The 20,362-nt window shown below is 38.3% G+C and overlaps 3 protein-coding genes across 6 annotated transcripts in view; 2 read left to right on the plus strand and 1 right to left on the minus strand.

The window, feature by feature from the left end:
- The window catches only part of LOC108082718 (uncharacterized), a 25,955-nt gene extending 19,782 nt beyond the window's left edge, over positions 1 to 6,173 (plus strand). For all 4 annotated transcript variants that reach the window (XM_070286530.1, XM_070286532.1, XM_070286531.1 and 1 more), the window contains 2 exons: positions 5,203 to 5,545; positions 5,635 to 6,173. The gene's annotated coding sequence lies outside the window, so the exon portion shown is untranslated. The remainder of the gene's footprint in view (positions 1 to 5,202; positions 5,546 to 5,634) is intronic.
- Positions 1,526 to 16,400, minus strand: Sox100B. The gene is made up of 3 exons (XM_017181877.3): positions 16,041 to 16,400; positions 5,197 to 5,343; positions 1,526 to 3,793 (listed from the first exon to the last, which is right to left on the minus strand). The coding sequence occupies exons 1-3, from the start codon at positions 16,238 to 16,240 to the stop codon at positions 2,428 to 2,430; spliced, it is 1,713 nt and encodes a 570-aa protein (XP_017037366.1). The 5' UTR covers positions 16,241 to 16,400; the 3' UTR covers positions 1,526 to 2,427.
- On the plus strand, positions 7,171 to 7,917 carry LOC108085311 (uncharacterized). The gene is made up of 4 exons (XM_070287176.1): positions 7,171 to 7,230; positions 7,281 to 7,436; positions 7,499 to 7,665; positions 7,731 to 7,917. The coding sequence occupies exons 1-4, from the start codon at positions 7,171 to 7,173 to the stop codon at positions 7,768 to 7,770; spliced, it is 423 nt and encodes a 140-aa protein (XP_070143277.1). The 3' UTR covers positions 7,771 to 7,917.
- Positions 16,401 to 20,362: the final 3,962 nt, after the last annotated feature.

A 20,362-nucleotide genomic window follows, 5' to 3' on the forward strand; every position in this document is an offset into this window, starting at 1 on the left:
ACAAATTTATTAGGAAAGCAAAGATTATTTGGTTGAAAAGAAGTTTTAAATATTAAGCAGCTAATTGAAATACAAAAGAACTTAAGAAGCTTTCAATTTATAAAAAATAAATGAATAAAAAGAAAAACGCAATACAGCTTAATTATTCAACAAGTTGTGACGATTTAACTAATGCAAAGTATTCAAAATAATTAAACCAATATCCTTGTTTCTAAAAAATACCTTTTTAGATTTGTATTTAAGGAAATTTAAAGCAATTTTTATTTCTGAGTATCTCAACTATTAAGTAGCTTTGCAACTCTGTCTAGATTTTATACCTACCCTCATATACAATATATTCATCGCAAATGCTTTGCATAATTCATTAAAAATCCAATCAGCTTCAAATCTTTCTCATTGAACAACTTAATTGATATATTAATAATGCAAGCTCATTAACTGATTATTCATTTTGCCCCAGAACTTTTGTCTTTGGCCCCCGAGCAGTTTTCGATACTTTCTTGCCTCTTTTTTGTGGCGCAATAATTCCAGCAAATCGGCTGCCCAATCGGCGGTCGCGAAATCGACAAATATAATTTACATAATTAGTGAGAAAGCGTCTGGCGACTGGCACCAACTCGAAAAGAAGCGAAAGAGAGAAAAAAAATCTGAAAATAAATACTGTACATAAATTATGCGAATAAATAAACAAGGGGGTTTTCGGTAAATGTGTTAATTTGCAACTTTCTAAATTAATGCATACACATATAAATACATTTCAGTTTGTGTTTCGCCATTTTCTTTTTCCGGCCATTTTTGTTTTTCTTCTTTTCTAATGTTTCTCTTCGTCGCCTTTTCGTTCGTTTGGTTGTTTTTTTTATTTTATTTTGCACTGCTTTTGTTTCCTTTCCTGTTTGCGCTTCAATTAACAGCAACTTGTTACAGGAGGCGCAAATTGAACTTAAGCTTCCAAAAATTTAAATAAATAAAATAAATGCAAAGGAGAAAACAAACAGAAAATAAAGCGTTTGAACCATTCGAGGCTGAGTGTGATTTTCATTTTATCACAAATTGTTTTGCTCTGCGAAAAAAAAATGAAGTAAAATACTCGTTTTTGGTAGGCGGGTGTTAATTTCGTTGGAATTTATTTTGGTTTTACAACGGTTACAGGTGCTTTTAAAGCACCAACCAGCCGACACGCACAGAAACCAGTTTGAATATTCCGAAACCAAAAAGTGTGGGAAACTGCCATAAGCCACGCCCTTTTCGGGGGATATTCAGACAGCCACGGGCAATTTAAGATTGCAGATTTTTGCACGAGTTTTTTTTCAAACAAAAATCTGGGGAAACTGATATTAAATCCAAACTGTAAATTGATACAAATTGGATTTGCTTACCTTATTTGACTTCGCTCTGAACCCAATTGTTTCGTTTTTCTTTCAGATAATTGGGTTTTATAATTTAAAATATTTTATATTTATTTTCCAAAAGATTTTTTATAAATTTATTATACCTTCCAACTGTTTAACATTTGATGTGATGGGATTTGTTTTTACAAATTTATCTTAACTATACATTTTACTTAGAACTCTAGTTCATATTCATAGCTTTCTTACATATTTTTTACACACTTGCGTATACTGTCTTTGCTTGTTTAAATATTATTTGCTTACTTATTCAAATTGTCAATAAAATAACTAGTTTATATTGCTTCCAATTAGCTATGATATCAGCCCCAACCATTGGGTTATGTTTCGCCAAAGCAAAAACAACTCATGAAACAATTTCCATTTTGATTATATTGGCTTGGCATTTCTTTTTCGATTCGCATTCGAATCGCATATTGATGCGGGGAGGAGGAAGGGAGAGAAATGCAGCCATAAACGAAAATCGCAGCGATTAGCTTAAATTGCTGGGAATCTTCAAAGAGACCCTCGAGCCAAGCACACACACACAAACACACAGTAGCACTCGCACTTGCACAGACATTGCACAGACAATAAACCAATAAACGAAAGCCATCTGAGTGACCCATAAAGAGGGGAGGAATTTGGAGGTGAACAGGGGTGCCTACACAGAGGAAAAAATACAATCAAGTTAACAGAAGCCAGTTAAACAATTTTCCTAAAAGAGCTTATGATAAGGTGATTATTTTTTAGGTAAAACTTAAAATGTATTAAGCTGATAAAAATAAATAAAAACCCTTTACAGAATTTTATATAAGAATAACATCAACTTGGGAATCATTAGCTTTTATACATTTAAATAGAATAAATATACAATATTTTTTCAAGTTTTCAATGGCCTTAAGGAACTTTTATGGTTTTAAATCTTCATTGACAACCCAAAATAGGACAGCAAATATTAGCTTAAGATATTTCAGAGACTTCCAACTTTACTAATATTATTTCCCTCTGTGCAGGGCAACAAATGTGCAAATTAAGTAGCTTAGGGATTGACATAAGTGTAAGTGCCCCACAGATGATGCTGCGATGGATTCTGATGCTGTTGCTGATGCTGCTCCTGCAGTGGCTGCTGCAGGTCCTGCTGCTGCTGCTGCTGCTGCTGCTGCTGCGGAGAGGAAACACTCAAGGCGGGAGCCAGGGAGGCAGTTACTCCTGCACTGCCATTGGCATATGGTTGCTGTGGGGCAAAGGGCGAGCCCTGGGAGCCCTGATTGCCAATGGAGGAGGAGGAGGTGGATGTGGGATAGCCCAAGTGCTCATAGTAGGCAGCACACTCCACCACCGGCTGCGAACTAGCACTGGAGCAGGCCGAGGAGAGCGAGGCAGAGGAGTTCAAAGGCGGCGAATGATGATGCGTCATGGGCAGCATTTGATCCATGAGATACTGGTCAATTTCCTTGGGATCGATGTCAGCGGCGGCGGCAACGGAGGCACTGGTGGGCTTGTAATTTAAGGCTCCACTGGCCTGTGACGCCGGCTGAGGTTGCTGGTGGTGGTGATGGTGGTGGTGCTGCTGCTGCTCCGTGCCAAATCCTCCCCCAGTTGCAGTGTAGGAATAGCCTGGGTAACTCACCCTTCCGCCCGCATAGCCGCCATATCCATTGATGTTCTCCAGGAAGTCCATTTCCTGACCTGCCGCCGATGTTGCTCCCTGTGCCTGGTAATTGACCTCACCCAGAGCTATGTACTCCCTGCCGGCCTCCAGCAAGACTCCATAATCGTGGCCTGAGCCATTCGCCACCGGCTCACTCAGTTGCCGCAGCAAGAGGCTCGGGTTATTGCCTGCTGCTGCCACTGCAGCTGGAACTGTGGAGCGGCCGTGGTTTGCCGAGGAGGAGGCTCCACTGTATGGCGTGGCCGGGGGCGTCAGCGAGGAAAGGGAACTGCCAGTCGAGCAGGGTGAATCCAGGCCCGTTTCGCTGCCCAGGCTGAGACCCTGCTCCATCAGGCTGGCCGCACAGGCACTGTTCAGGGACTTCATGAAGGCCTCATTACTGAAGACATCGGAGCTGCTGCTGCCGGTCAGCGCCAAATTTGCACTGGAACTGGAATTGGAGCTGGCGGCCGTACAAAGGCCCAATCCTGATGCACTTCCCGACTTCCCAGCTCGCCTCTGGCCGTTGCCTGCCATGGAGGAAGTGCTATTCCTTGGCTTCGAGTTAACCGAACTGGATGATGGTGTGTCGGCTCCAGAAGGAGCTCCTCCTTCTCCTTGGCTCTGCGGCTGCATAACGCGCGCCTTCTTGCGACGCGGCTGGTATTTGTAGTCGGGATGCTCCTGCTTGTGCGTCATGCGAAGCTTCTCGGCGAATTCCATGAAAGGCTTCTTGTCGCTATCCTTAAGATTTCTGTAAAAATATATATACAAGAAATACAATAAGAGGAAGTTCTTGAAGTTCTTAAAGAATAAAGTTAATAGGAATTCTAAAGAATTTCTTTCTTCATTAAAGGAAAAATGTTTAATAGTATTCTAAGCGCAGTTTGTTATTTTTTATTTTTTTAATTTCGCTTAGTTTCTTCATGTTTATTCCAATTAATTCTCTGCAAGACTTTTTTAAAGTAAAAAACACTCCCTGTGACAGTCAATTTAAATGAGCTTTATTTATGGCTTAACAAATTGGTTCAGTTCTCGCATTCCCAATTAGTTGAGGCGGATGCTTTGCTTTCTTATCAGCCAAAGAATGCTTATCTCTGGCCCCCAAAGCACTGAACTGTGAAATTTTAATTTCAAACCGGACAATATTTTATTACAAACAATGTGGAAAGCGACGCCGCTGTGGCGCAGATCGCCTTTGGCCTGACAGTTTGGGATTAATCTGATCCATCAGTGGCAGATAGATTTCTAGGGGTGAGAAGGCAGTGATTCACGCGATCGGAAATGTATTCTATATATTCTAAATATAATTTCGATTCTTGAATCACTTTGAAGGAATTTCACAGTAATTTTTTGTGCAGAGTTTTGATTTTGTATTGACTGAGGTCAGATTTTATTTCCTATTTATTTATTATTGTTTTATTTTATTAAAAAGTTAGCTTGAATTTGAATATATTATAACCAAAACACGTCTGAATTAAAATGCCATAAATCCAAAAGCAAATGTTTGCTATATGAGATGTATCCTAACTTTATATATCTTCACTTATATTAGGTATTTTCTGACTTTATTTATTGTTGCCGTAGCTGGGGTTTCCTTTGAGTACCTGATATCATTTGGTTGGCACTAAGAACTGTCTCCTAATGCAATTCCCTGTCTCGGCCAAAAGCCCTTAAATAAACGTCGAGGGGTTGGATGCTCCCACTCACTGGCTTCGTCTCCTGGTGGCTTCTTTGTCTGGCCGAGAAGTGGAGCTTATAAAAGACACTTTCCAAGTGGTCCATGCCCCAACGTTTATGCTGCCAGAGACGTGCTTCTCCCATTTCTGCATTTTTGTATTTACACGGGATATAAAAGAGGGTCTAAGGGTATATTGTATTTGTGAGAGTGGATGTAACAGGTAACAGGAGGCGGTATTGAAACTTTAAAGGTAATGAAAGCTTAGCAATAAGCGGAATTATATAGTCTACTTACGAATGCTTAACCTTTTCATTTTAATCATTAGATATTCCTGTGGTTCTCTCAGATCTATTATATTTTTTCTGTTTTTAATCTTAGATCCTCATTTTGCCTCTAGGGTATCTCTTAGTCCACTAAAGTCCTAACTTTCCTTGTCTCTTTCCTTATTTCGAGTGATGTATATATAGTTTACTTACTTCCAGAGTTTGCCCAACGATTTGCTGAGCTCCGAGTTCTGTAGATGCGGATACTGCTTGGACATGACCCGACGGGCTGCCTGGGCCCAGACCATGAAGGCGTTCATCGGGCGCTTGATGTGCTCCTTCTTGCGATCCGTGGGCGCCCTGCAAGTTGCAATGGAAAAGAATCGGAGAAGTGAAAAATCAGTGGGGCTTCTTAGTGACTTGTTGACCCCGAGTAAATAAGTTTTCATTAATTCCAAAAAGACGTCTACGAAAAATGCGCGCCAACAACGAATAATGTCAAACTGAAAATTGCAATTAAAACTTTTCGTTGCCCCTTGGGCAGGGCTGGAATGAAATAGTGGTAAATAAGAGCGAAAAGATGGATTCAAGGCTGGTCAGAGACCAGCAAAGTTTAAGAGTGCAGTCAAAAATATAAATTTTATTTCCTAGAATTGAAAGAAAATGAGCAACGGGGGGGCGGAGAAAGTGAAGTGCAAACAAAAGCAATCAGGGAAAGCGTGCAAAATGCAAGAGAAGAGCGAGCTCTTTGCCTCTGCTGGGAACTTGGGTTGAAAATCTATTTCAAATTTTGCGAAATTTTTTGCAATTGGAATCCTTTAAGTGGTTGCCAAAACTCTTGACTCTGCATAAAGTATGCACCGAGCATTCCTCTTTGTGAGTCCATCAATTTGTCTTTTGCCGGGCCTTTCAAATAATTCAATTGACAAGACGTACCGAGCTCGTGCAAATAAAACTGACGAGGCGTATGATAACTTCTCTAGTCCACATGGAGGCATTCGAGTATATCTACACATGTATGTAATCTCAGATGGAATATTGAATATTTGTGCACAGAGGAAAAATATTTAAAAAGCTAAGGAAAATGTTTGTAAGGAGAGAAAGGATTAAGTATGTTGGTACCTTCTTTAAAATTATCAATATGTGATTTTAATAATAACTATTTAAAGCGAATATATTTATAAAAAATATTATTAAAGCTGTTTCTTTGTCATAAAAACTCTGATTGAACCTTAATATTATATAAATTAAAATTGATTATCTTTTAGGTATTTTTAAACTCAATAAATCTATTTTAGCTTACCATATTTTCAATCTTGATTTATATATTTTTCTACCAGTGTTAAATCAAAATCCACCTCTCTCTAACTCACACATACGAGCTCCTGCACATTGTTTTTATCTATATATTCATTCTTATTTAGGATGTCGAGCAGCGAGGAATACAATAAAGCCAGAGAGATTCAATCAAAGAGATAGGCGGGTCAGGAGGCGGAACTGGGCTGGTTCTGTGCCACAATGCCGAGATTCGCCTCCGGTTGCCCACCTTTTTTGGAGCCCCATGTATATTGAATTATTTATCCTAAGTAAACATGATCAGGGCCAGAGATTTGTTAGGTAAATCTTTCAATTGAGTTGGGCGAACCTGTGCGTGGGAGTGCTAATACCTTTCGGTGGGTGGGTCTATTCGATATGCCTGGCTGCATTCTAGGCCGCAAAAGGTACCAAATATATAGTAGAAGCTGTTTTCAATCAAAGCAAATCAATATACAGGTGTTCTAGTGATTTTCTCCTGACTCTCGAAGCCTAAATTCCTCAATTTATAAGCAAATAAAATGTAAAAAATAAAGAAGAGCTAATACTAACTGAAAAACAAATTCATTCTTTTCATTTTAATCGATTTGTATTTGAAACTATATGCCCAGTCATCCAAGAAATTTAAATTATATCTTTGTCATCTATTTGAAATAAAAGAACATTTAAATGTTAAATCAAACTAATTACTCAATTTGTTATATGTAAATTATTCATTCATTAGGAATAAAAGCAAGCAATAGACTGTGACCAACTGTGCGATACTTAATGATGGAAAAATGTTAAATTTTATATCACTTTTAATTCATTCTTCAATCCGCTTTTGAGTGTTCAACACGTATTAGCTATATTTATTTAATGTTCATCGATAAAATGACAAATAAAGTCATTACTTTTGCTCAGCTCATTGTTATTTTATATTTAGTTGCCGAGGTGAGTGTAATGATATTTAAAGATACTTTTTCAATCAAAATCTTTTGCAGATATCCTCCAAGTTTGAGTTTACAAATCTCAAATGTTCTACCTTTGATGAGGCATTCAGTGATTTCGAATATTGCGACATAAAGTCGGTTAATAGAAGTTACAAGTATGTTTCAGTGAAATGTAAATTGCACGAGCTTCCTGTAACCAAAGTAAAAGTAAATATAAATATAGGTATAATAGCATAATTTCATAACTCAAAACCTTTTTACTTTTATAGATAAATTTAATATTATTTAAACGTTTTAATGGCTACAAACCATTTATGTATAATGTCACAGTAGATGCCTGCAGATTCCTGAAAGATGTATACTCGAATCCTGTTGTGAAATATTTTTACCGCTTTGTTGAACTTTACTCGAACATGAATCATACTTGTCCTTTTATGTAGGTTTTTCTTGAATTTTTATATATATTTTTTTATTTGGAAATAACTTGTTCCTTACTCCCAGAATGATCTTTTATTTGAAAAGCTTCCCGCCGATTTCGTAAATCATCACTTAACAAGGGTGCTGCCATTTCCTGACGGCGATTACATGTTGGAAACTAACTGGATTGCCTACGACATCAAACGAGCAACAGTTCAATTCTATGGTACAATTTCTTAATATAAATTCTTAAATATAACCATAATATTTACATGAGAACTTTGTAATATATATTTACTCAACCAATGCAATCACTCATGTGTTCAAAATTGAGAAGTGTTTATCAAGCGGAAAATAGCCCTAGATAATTTGAATATTGTGCGTATACTTATATATGTTAACTAACAGGGATCTTTATTTAAAATATAACTAAATGCGGTATTTTAAAAGAATCGACCAAACTCAAGAATTATTTGTCACTTTGTTATAATATATTTGCTTGCTTAAAATATTTGTTTCCTTTGAAAAATATTCTTCCAGCTAATAATAATATTAGACTTATAATAAATTTAGGTAAACTAAATCCTCTTTATTACATCTTAAATTTTGTTGTAGAGTTTTTGTTTTATTTCTTGTTATCCGCCTTTCGCCTGGGCTTAATTACAAGTTCGGTCGAGCTTATTAAGCGATTAAAAACGCGACCGGAGGCCAAATGGACATCGGCTTGGGTATTCTCGACGGCTGTTATCTGGCTTTTGGTATCGTCGGCGTCGTGACCCCTCAACCCCCCTCCTGCCCACGCAGCATCCTATATGTATGTATATGTATATATATAGAAATCCCCGCCTTCGAATCACAAGTATCTGCGAGGGTATATGCAACTCTCACGCTTGACAGCACGCTAATCAGAATCAAGTGATGTTCGTTTGCTGCATTCAGTTGAGGGATGCGCGAGGTGCAGCACCCTGCACCCTGTAGTACACAGAGAGGAATTTTAAATTCTATGAAATTTATGGGAATTTTTTAGATTTAAAATTAATATATAACAAGGTATAAGAGATAATGGGTTATAAAAGATAATTGAATTCAATTGTAAAACTCGAAAATATTCTATAAAAAATCTACTTTTATTTATAATATATTAGACTAATAATAAATCTATAAATACTTGGTTCAGAACTTTTTAATGGTCGAATAAATCAACATATATTTTGGGCGGTGCACACCCCAAACCCCGCAGATACATATAGCAGATCCCCCGGGGCACTTGGCAACTCAAGCACGTCTTCATTATTTGCTGCTGTTGTTGCACTCGGAGATGCGCAAATCTCATTAAGTGATATCTTCAAGTGGCCGTTAGCTCATGAGCAAATATAAGAAATGAGCGGCGACTCCGGAGAATTTTGAATTTGTGGCTTTCCATTTTCGCATATGCCAAGCGAAACAAGATGCACACTTTGGCCGGGCATCTTTTATCATGGCAATGGGCCATTTGCCGCTTTTGTTATTAAATTGGATTCAAGCTGGACCGATGAGGGGTGGGCGGAAGGTGGGGGTAATCCCAAATATTTACAGCTTTAACACGAAGCTGTAAACAACGCTCGAAAATTTCCATTTCCATTTCCATGCCCATTTTCATTTCCAATTTGTAAGCGCATGTCAAGTTGAGGACAAATGCGCCTAATTAGCAGCGCTGAGACGTCTCAGCGATTTTCACAAGTTCACAAATATGAAATGTATCTAACAGATACAGCGCGTGTAAACAAATTGCAGCCGCCTCTGTAGTATGTATTTTTTCATGGCTCTTTTTCGTTTTTTATATTTCATGTTGTTTACTTAGGCAGTGCCCACATTTTCCCACGCACTCGCAGCCGTTTTTACGACACTTTTGTCAAACAAATTCAAATAAACTTGCTGCCTTGCCATTCGGGCCGCATTGAAATGCATCCAACGGATGCAGTTGCTCGTTTCGTGTTTGCTCTCAGCGGTCGGCCGTCCTTTCTTCTTTTGTGTTTTTATTTTTTGTACTTTTTTTTTTTGTATTTTGTGCCCTTGTAGTTCGTCCGAAAAGGTGGTCAAACATTGAGGCACACTGATAAGGTGATAAGGTGGCAGTTTTCCGGGGGCCATCGCCAACGTTTAACCACAGAGGCGAAGGTGCTGCTACCGTGAGAGCTGCATCTGAGTTTGCTCAGCTTTTGTGGTAGTTGTTTACCGAAAGCACTGAGGAAAAGGTCTAAGATTTGGAAACAAATTGGATCAGATTTAGAGAAAAAGCGATCTCTTAACTATGATAAATTTAATAAGAATTTGTAAGTTAAGGTTTTAAGTTGAAAAAAATTATATAATTTTACATAAATAAAAGCTTCCCAAATTTTCCTCAGTGCTCTAGAGGAACTTTGTGCGGTTCCGGTAACAAGATAAACATCTCGATATTGCCCACTCAGCATAGGTCAGGGATCAATGGGAATGGAACAACGTAGATGGATCTTATGGGAAACTTATCAGAGTGCCAGTAAAGTATCCGCACATGGCGACCTCTTGAGACTCAAAGCTGGCCGTTTCCCTTTCGATTTAAGCCGACTTTTGGCCCCATTCTGCGCCAAGTTGTCGCCGCCACTGCCACTTCATCCGGAGCCCATTCTCTGTTATCATTTCATTTGGCGATGCTCCTCCCGACGTCCTCATCCATTTCCACTTCCACTACCACTCTCGTTTTCATTTTCATTTTCTTGTTTTTTTCAATTTCCAAGTCAATTTATTTTTACAGCGGCTGTGCCGCACTTGAGCCAAGTGACAGAGACCCGAAAAGGACACGTATACCCATTGCCAGTGACCAGCTAGGAAAAAGCAGCGGGATAGGCGTGAATTGAGAGGCGGATAACGGAGGCTGGAAAGAGTAGGCGTGGCACGCTGAACACGCAATGAAGAGCGACAGTTTAAGTGGCGTGAAGCAAGAGCCCTGCATCATTCTTTCTTCTCTTTCTCCTTCTTTTTTTTTATTGTGGGTTGCAACTACAATCAATGCTGTAGATTGTCAGTTGGGAATATGTCCCTGACATTTGATGATTGTCATGTAGTGGCCCTGGAATCAAGCTCCAGGGAAAAGGACACACCACAACACAAGCCAGGATATAAAATATAAAACCACAATTTGTATTATTAAATTATATTCAATTTTTGTTGAGAAATAATATGAATGAGTTCTTAAAAAAGGACACTCGGCAACCCAAGCCTGGTTATTGCTTGGAATAAAATAATTATTATTTTTATCACATTTTCTTTTGAAATACAAATTCTAAAATTTCTCAAAGATAAAGTCACTCTGAACATGTACAAAATTAACAGCTTATTTTTATATTTATTCCTGAATCATTTAAAACCCTTCTAAAGCTTATATTGCTTCTTAAACTGGTTTGAATTTACTCAAATGACTCATTTGCTAGTATAAGCAGGCACTATAAAAGTTGTGTGAATATTTACTTAACAAACTTCCATGATTCACCCAAAATGCAAAGCAAGTCTATATTAAATATCTTTTATTACTTCCCGTTTAGAAAAGTATTTGCTTGCTGTTTAGTGTAAAAGTTGTGTCGAAAAAATGCGCTCATTTTGGAATCTCTAAAAAAAAACACCGCTTCACTCTGCCACACCTATTTTCCCGCTGGCGCTTTTCCGAACATCGATCGAGTATTTCTGAACAGGATTTCCGTTGGTCGGCGCTTCCCCAAGAATAATCGCGTGGGTGTTCCTGCCCACAGTGGAAACTGTGGCCACAGGACACCAAGCGGAACACACACGTACACACAATGGGATGCGGAAGGAAAATGGAATGTGGAAACGGAGAGCTGGTCTGAGCTATTGAACCCTTTTTTGAAAAGCATATCGAACGGATTTGTGCTGAAATGTACTTCGGGTAAAAGCTTATGGCCGGATCAAATGTGCCTTCAATTTTATGCGCAAATGTTGTTTAATACTTGGCAAAATACACCAAGCTCAGCTAAAAGTGAAAGGTTAACTAAAAGTTAGAGTGTCTTGGGAAAATCATATCAAATTAATACATAAACTTTAAAGGGTACAAATAATTTAAACATAAAGTAAATTTTTTCTGCTTTATTGCTAACCCTTTTCACAATTGAATAAACATTTATTTCAGAATTTATTTATCAATAAAAACTTATGACACAATAAAAACAATTATATCAAGTTCGATTATTGAATTAATTAATTCTTCAAAAATATATTTATATATATATTAAATTTTCACTTCATTCAATAACTTCTGTACCCTCACAAAATTGAAAACCACTTCCGAGGGTAACCGTACAAATGCAGAAATATCAAAAAGTGACAGGCTCTTGAGCTCATCAAATCGATGTTCCACTTCATTTCCGTTCCCTTTGGGAGATGAAGCCCTTAACCTTCCTGGGATTAAATCGAAGAATCCTTTTGAGCCTCACTGGCTTTGGCTCACATCGTTCCGCCGAATTGGCTTAGCCGCCTTTAGTTGGTTGGCAACTTTTTCGGCCATTGTCGCGCCATTGCTCACCTGTTCATAAATATGCCCATCGATGAGGACTACAAAATGTTGACACCATCGCGCAGAGATGATCCCAATTAGGGATGGCAAAAGGTGGCGATACATCCATATATCAGAAAAAAGTTTAAATCATTTGCACTTCGTGCTGTTTATAATAAGAATATTTAATTTATATACTTGGTTGTTAGTTTTTCAAATTAATTCCTAACATTAAAATTTATTTACATTGCTATCTAACGATATATATGAATTTTCTCCTCAAAGCACACACCCCTAACCTTTTACAATGACTAAAAGAAAAATGTTTTGTAAATTCTAGCTGCAGCTCAGCGAAAAGTATGCAAAGTGAGAGTCTAGGCTGAAAACTTTTTGGCCAGCATTTGTGGTTATTTGTGGTTATGGCCACCGCAGCGACACCCCCCCAATGGAAGCAGCTACAACAACAAGAAACAGCACCATCAGCAACACTGGCGGCAACAACAACAAAATCAATATTTGCCTTGTAAGCCGCACGTGTATGTGTACTTGCTGTTGCCGCTGCACAAACTTTTACCGGCCACCAGGAGCTGAGGTTGCCGCTCTTGGCAGGAGGCAGTTGGGAGGGTTTTGACGGCAACTGGGGGAGGGCAAAGGGTGTTACCAACATGAGGTGGAGCAACAGCTAGCAACATGTTTGCCGGCCTTGTCAGCGTCAGCAGCAACCAAAAGGCAGGACCAACGGTGGGATAAAGGTAGTTATAAGAGAGAGTTTAAATAAACAAATAAAAATCTTAAATAATAAAAAAAATTGTATTATATTTTAGGGTAGAAAACCCTAATTCTTTATTCATTATTATGAATTATTTAAAATTATAATTTAATATTTAAAATATTCATAATATGATAGAACACCGAAGTTTAAATGGAAATCCTCCCCCATAAAAGCTTTAGGATTCCCCTTCAACTTTTTTGTAGATTTGCCCCACTGTTCCCCTGGTTGATGGGCTTATGCGGTCTGGCTCCGAGTGGAGGTTCCTCCACACACTGGAAAACGGGAAAGTGTTTGGTTAGGCTGCCCGAGATGACTTGTTGGGGCCATGTAAATTGACTCGTCGCAGTTCCAAAAGAAGAGCTAGTTTCGGGATGAATGATATCAGAGTTGGGAACCGAAACCCCAGAACGGAGAAGGGAGAACGAAGCTCCCCACCTGGTCGATGGGGTGTATGTGATAACACATCGGCGGGACACACCGGACACGCCAGATAAGCAACGGAATATTTATAGCGCTGCGGCGTCGCATAAAGTCCTACCCGAAGTTGAGGCTCCTTCGACTTCCATATCTAATCAAGTCGAGCAAATAGAACATAAGAACCCGAAGCTATTACTGGGAAGGGTTCCGCCCAACGTGCAGCACATGGTATCTGAATTATTTAATAACAAACCCCGTCTCCACCAATACCTAAAGCTATATGAACATCAGACAGCTCAAGTGGGTTCCCAGCATTTCGTAGGGGTTTCTACGTAAGTATTTTAAGCGTTCGCCTCCCTGGAATGATTCACGCGAATTTCATTTTGAGCAGATCAAACAGTAATATAATTTTTTGCGGTCTCTTCTTCGCAAAAAAAAAAAATTAGATAATAAAAAATTAGCAAAAGGAAAACCACAGAATTTTAAGCCGAGGCGACACTTGCTGTGCGCTTTTTATACTTTTGGAGGGTATTATAATTTCTGAATTTTAAACCAAAAATCAGACATACGAATCACACCCTTTAAATTCCCACCGCCTTTAAACAAGGAACAACCAATAAAACACCGGAAACGGAAACAATTTGGCATCGATTGCTGCTGTCAATCAGCGCAAAGAGTGAAGCAATTAAAAATATCTCCCGCACCAATTTATACCATTTTTTTTCACCATTTGCTAGATTTAATTTGGAATGTGACAGCAGTCGCAGAGGTGAGAGGGTCGAGAGAGGTGGAGGAGGATAGCGATGTGCATTTAAGCGATTTTAAGTGCAAATAAACAAGGCTCATAAAGCGCAAGGTAAACAATTTCTAGTGCGACTATGTGGCAGTATGGGGCAAAAGAACATAAGGGGGGATGTATATATAAAGGGAGGAATGGTGGCACCCAACCGTGGATAGATAAAGGAAAGGAAATGGCGCCCATATCCTTGTGCAAACACACACGTGCTCTTGACAGCGCTTTCTGCGCATTTTGCAATGAGCAGCGAACAGCAAAGGGGTTTGGGGTTTTGGAGTACAAGGGGAACTGTGCCCAAGGATGTTTGTCCCTGGACAGCTGAGAGACAACCCCCATCCGCCCACGCACTGAAGGGAAAAATATCATTGAAAAACAATAAAAAACACATGTTGTTCCCGAAAAAAAAACTTAAAAATACATTTGAAAAAAAATCAACAATATATCTTAAGCCAGATAAATAAACTTAAATATTTCCAGTTTTATTTAAAAATATAAGAATGCTTTGATAAATTTTTTAAAACAATTTTAAATTAAATTATAATTAACAATTATACATTTTTTAGCACTACTTCCCAAGCCAAAAATATACATATTATGGTTCTTAAGTGCAAATATACGTTTTCAACATTCTGAGTTTATTATCGATTTCAAAACCATTTCTTCCAGTGTTCTCCCAGTGATAAGCGACATCAACAGAAGAGAACAAAGCGCGGCGAGAAGGCGGCGCAGAGACAACTGTCGACTGAGATAAGGACTGGGATTCCTTCCCAAAGACCGAAGACCGGAGGTGGAAGCCCCGACATTTGCTAATTGCCGGTCAAATAGAAGAGCGAAGCTACCAAGGATCCGGAGAATCTGAGGGATCAGAGAGATCAGGCCGTCTTTCTCACGACTCTGGACCAGAGGCTGAGGCGCGCACTGCGGACCCCAATGCGACTGTCAAGTGTCAACGGCAGTCGTCGGCTCCCGCGGTTCGCTTGGGTGAAGATCGACTGCGGTTAGGAGACCCCTCCAGGTCTCCAACTCCCCCACCTTGTTAGCAGTTAGCGTCTTTACGCTAAAAACATATTTATTCGCTTTTTATGCCTGAATTGATTTGTCGTCGTCGTCTTCATCTCGAGCATTTTGTTTCCTCTGCGCCACACATTTATTGAGGCCTGTATTTCGTACATGTATATTTTGTTGTATCTTTGTATCTTTGCATCTGGCGTCTTGTTATTGCCATTTCCTATTATTCCTGCCTTTGGCCAATTTGTTGCTCCCACCAACACACAAAGCCACACAGCCAGTGGTTTGTGTGCTGTCTAATATGTGTGAATGTGTAAATTCATTTATATTTACATATGCCGACAGATTCCCAATCGTTTCGTTCGTACTACGGCCATTAGACCCCCTTTCTCTAGATGTTCTCTCTTTTTTCCCTTTTGCGGTTCGCCGAGTTTGTTTATCCAGTTAAATAAAAGAAGAAAACCCACGTATATATGCATATACCATATACATATATGACTGGAAATTGTGTTAATCAGCAAACTCATCGAAGACGAAGCCGGGCAGGTTTAGTCATTCATGGGTTCTTCTCTCGGTTATGGTTCCATTAAGATCTCAATTTGCGCTACTAGGGTTAGCAAAAGGACTCGGGACATATTTGGTTTCCTTGGCAAACGTTTAATTATGTATATTAACTTGGCAGGATTTGCACATTTATGATTTAGACTAATTAGAATAAATTTTGAACGGCTTATCCCGTTAAGAAATACAAATTTATAAATATCTGTAATAATTATGTATCTTCTCCCAAATCGAATTAAATTTTATTCTTATCACATTATCATTAATAACTTCTCTTACTCAGAATTCTTAAAGCCCCAACTTAGTAATTTTCAAACTTACTTGGCTGACGCCTGAACTAGATTCCAGTCGTATCCTTCAAGGACCTTCATCACTGCACTTGTAATGCGTTCATCCTCCTTTCTGCCACCCTGACCCTGGGCCTTCTTCTGTTCGGCTTTCAAGGCATAGTTGGCCAGCACTAGGGTCTCCACCGGCTTGGCCCGTTCCTTGGAGCAATTCGTATTGGAACTTCCGCTCATTTTGGCCACTACACTACAACAATCTCTGTCCGAATTGTGTTTAGTTCGAGCACTTCACAAAGCTACCGGCTTGCAAAACCGCGATCGCTAAGTCCGAGATCTTGGAAATTAAAGTCGAGTTTATCTGGATCAATACGGATAAGATCGAGACGCGACGTGGTTGACGGACAAACTGCGACTGATCTTGGGGATCGTTGTTGCTCGGGCCGAGCAGCTGTGGGCTCGCCCCCAAGACGAGCTCGGCATTCGTCGGTTCGCCGGACGATCGTGGCGATAAGCTAAAGACGGTGGTTGGCTGGCTCGTTAGTCGGGTCGCTATATAGAGATATATGCCGTGTGGAATGGGGGACTAAGGAGCTTAAGGCGGGGGAGCTGACGATACGCGGCGAGGGGCGAACATAAAAATCGCGGTACGCGTGTAAACATTAACATGTTCATGTGAAATTAGGTGGCCCCAGAGCGGAATCGAATATCGGACGAGCGGTGACGCCTGTCCGCGACAAACAAGTATGGGATAGTACCAGGATATTCGACTAATAGATACTTATTTTTGAGATAAATATATTCGGAAATTCTTGTTAATTAATCCTGATTAAAATCACTTATAATAGAAACTGATGTCTTTATCTTTTGTGAAATTTTTGATAATAAAGTACATAATTTTATGTATAATTTTTAAAGGCATAATAATTTTATTTTTTAATCAAAGATATAATAATCATACAATTTTAAAATATTTTTCTTTGTTTATTTTTACAAAATAAATACCCAAAAATAACAATATCCAGGGTATCAAAAAGAGAGCGCTTCGGAAAATGGACAGAGCTGAGGGACATAAATCGAAATGGAAACAGAAACAGAAATTAGTAACACTTTACAGCCACATGTGGATTTATGACACCTTCCCCGACTTTGCTTCGGGCCAAGGGGTAGACTCTCTCGGGATCGTTAGAGACCTGCCACCACTTGTTGCAGCTGTATTTGGGAAAGGATTCTCAATGATCCTCAATGAGACTGCTAATGAGAAGTCGATAAGATCATTAAGGATTTAAGGGTTACAAGACTTGAATGGGGAGTGACAGTGACGTCTTTGGGGTTGGGAATATGACAGATTGGGTTCCCAAGGGTGGCAGACGCGTTGGGAATTTGTTTACCTTATTTTTTATGTAAATATCTACAGATAAAAATTATGTATTTAAAGCAAATATCCATTTCAGATTCTTTTAAGATAATTAAGTCTCTCTGATTAAATTAACACATAATTATTTAATGTTAGCAGTTAACAAATAATTTAATTACACATTGGTTTCGCCAATCAAGTTGTAAAATTTATGTTATATATCTTTGTATAATATATTATTTAAATTAAAGGTGATGATTGGTGCTAAGAGTAAGAGAGAGAATGATTGATTTGGAGATACTATACGATTTTAGGCCTATTAACTATTTTATTTTTTATTTCTATCTTGTTTCTTAATACTAAAAAATGATTTATTTAGACAAAAAATACCCTGTTTCCTTTATATAAATTCATAAAAAATATAACGCTTCGAGTTCAATATACTTTCATCTTTATAACCTGAAGAAATGTAATTTATACGCATATTTAATGATGGATCGGTTAACAAAATCAGCTAGAAGTCAGAAGATCAGGTGATCCGGTAAGATCTTTTCATAACCACTTTGCACTAGTTTCTTACCCATCGCGGCCCGACTCGCTCCAAAATCGTAAAATCCCGAAGAAAATCCAAAATATAAAAAAAGAAATGAAACCAGAAGAAGTAGGCAACGGCAAAGAGCTATTTATTTCACGATCGTAAAACACCGAAGAATCGTATGTAGTTTTGGTTACGCTTTTGTTTTCCAGCTGGTTTCAACTGGAAGTTATGGTAAGGAAACCAAATCTGTATCTGCATCCATAGCATAACTTTTACCCAGCGAATACTTATTTTTTCTTCATTTTATTTCGGTCGCGGGGGGATTTTTACAACTTTATAATTTTTACAACTCAATTAACTTTTTTTTCAAACGCCGCCGCTCTGGCAACGAAGATCGAACAAATCGAAGTAACAAAAATTAAACAATAAAACAGAGAAATGCATAAACGGAATCATAAATACCTAGTCCATTTCAGATATTTTTATGCGAATGGGGGAGATGAGGACCGACTCAAAACTGACGTCAAAGCAGCGCCCGTTTTTTGGAAGTGTCATAAAAGGCATCAAAATGAAAATTATATGATACTCCATAAAAAAAGGAAAATACTCGGCCCAGCATCAAAGCCCTTCAGTGATGCCTATAATATGTATATGTTTTAAAGAAAACATTTTAAAAAGGAATAAAAGGTTTGAAAAATACAACAAAAAATATATATGAAAATATATTAGCGACCCAAATGTTCCTTCTATGGATTACATTTTGTAAACTTTTTAGTTTAGATTTCTTGTTTTATTTAAATTAATATTCTTATATAAAATTATAAAAATATGCATTATCTTAAAATAATTTAACAAACAGCGAAGGAAATAAAATGACGACTTGGCATAAAAGCCATATAAAGAATATTATAGCTTATCTTATAGCTATTTACTAAATTATATTTTACAATATTAATTTATTAACTAGAATACATTAAAAATACAAAAAAAAACCTTTACAGAATTACAATTTACAACTGTTAACAAACTTATAAACGAGAACAATGTGACCATGCGTTTCCGGTTGGAAAAAGTGTTACCATAAGTCTAAAAAAATCAAGTCAAACTGACTGCACTGTTGTGCTATCCCAGTGGACCTTAGTTCGCTGAACTGCAGCAACTGGAAAATTGATTCGCGTCTAGGAAATTTAATGAGCCAGCATCTAACAATTCCCCCGCTACTCTGAACATTTTTCCCCAACCGGCGGACTTCAAAGCGTGGCAACTTGTTGATAAACAAAATGTTCGGAGCGCAAAAAAAAAGTGCTAAAAATATTTTGAATTAATTAAAAATATATATACGCTATGCAGCCAGAGGCAAATTAATATATTTCCTTGGCATTTTTTCGCTGGTTTCATAATCAAACTGGAGCACAGAAAGGTCGAAATGCATCCGAAAGATACGCGAAAAGGGAAAGGAGCCGGGGCGGCGGATGCGACGATCGCTTGACAATTTGCGACTTGGCATGAAATCGCATTATTTGATCTAAGCCGCCGACAGCTATAGCTGGAATATATAACGAAACCAAATGGTAGACGGCCGCCGTTAGAAGAAACAGAAATTGAGCAGGGGTGGGGTGGCTGATGAGGGGGCGTGGCAGGCGGAAGATGGGAAAGATGAGGAAGGAAGCGAAGCCTCCAGCCGTGCGACATGTGCTGCGGAAATATTTTGTAAACAATAAAAGCCACGACGACGGGCACTCAGGAAATATGCAAAAAAATACAAGAGCACTGCGAAAAAAGGTTGCTTTTTAAATATTTTAAGTGTACAAGCGTACAGTAGTATAATTTTGTAATTTAATATAAATGTTTATTAAACCTTATAAATTTCTTTCTCATATTTCTTAATTTTAATTATTACCTTTTAGTTTCCTTAAATGATATAAGTAAATTTATAAATAAAGCTTACTACACTTACTTTTCTTTAATAAAATCTAAAACAAGTTAAAATTAAAGCTTTTCAGTTAATAAGATCACTATTTTTGGCACAGTGCACATTGCCTTATTGTCATCTCGCTCTGGCTGAGATCATTTGCATACACGCGCCTCAACACCCACACTGTCTCTCTCTCTCAGCAATAATCTTTGTTATTGTTTCTCACCTCTTCGCTCTTTTACCGTTTTTAATCGTCTCACTGACCATCGGCCAACCTTGTTTTCCATTCGCCAGCGATCATCACCTGCCCATGTGTATGTGGGCAAGAGAGCGTAATTGTGTGTATGTGTGAGAGCGGTCATGCCAGTTTTTGTTTTTGTGTTTTTATCGTCAATTGCTACGTTGAGTGGCTTTGTTTTCTCATTTTTTTCCAGCCAATGGGAAATAAAAGGCGGGATTTCAAATAGATTATAAAATGTCCAACAATGCCAAAGATATTTTAATAGCTTTAAACACTAATTTAGCTAAGGAACTAAAATTAATAATAAA

Source organism: Drosophila kikkawai, chromosome 3R (genome assembly GCF_030179895.1).
Source record: "Drosophila kikkawai strain 14028-0561.14 chromosome 3R, DkikHiC1v2, whole genome shotgun sequence".
Lineage (NCBI taxonomy): Eukaryota > Metazoa > Arthropoda > Insecta > Diptera > Drosophilidae > Drosophila > Drosophila kikkawai.

Excerpts from the sequence above, each read along its gene's own strand:
- LOC108085311 (XM_070287176.1), top strand. The coding sequence starts at position 7,171 with ATGACAAATAAAGTCATTACTTTTGCTCAGCTCATTGTTATTTTATAT. Across the intron at positions 7,231-7,280 it reads TTTTATATTTAGTTGCCGAG|ATATCCTCCAAGTTTGAGTT; the intron begins GTGAGTGTAATG and ends AATCTTTTGCAG. Across the intron at positions 7,666-7,730 it reads AATCATACTTGTCCTTTTAT|AATGATCTTTTATTTGAAAA; the intron begins GTAGGTTTTTCT and ends CCTTACTCCCAG.
- Sox100B (XM_017181877.3), bottom strand. The coding sequence starts at position 16,240 with ATGAGCGGAAGTTCCAATACGAATTGCTCCAAGGAACGGGCCAAGCCG. Across the intron at positions 5,344-16,040 it reads CTAGTTCAGGCGTCAGCCAA|GGCGCCCACGGATCGCAAGA; the intron begins GTAAGTTTGAAA and ends TGCAACTTGCAG. Across the intron at positions 3,794-5,196 it reads TCGTTGGGCAAACTCTGGAA|AAATCTTAAGGATAGCGACA; the intron begins GTAAGTAAACTA and ends ATATTTTTACAG.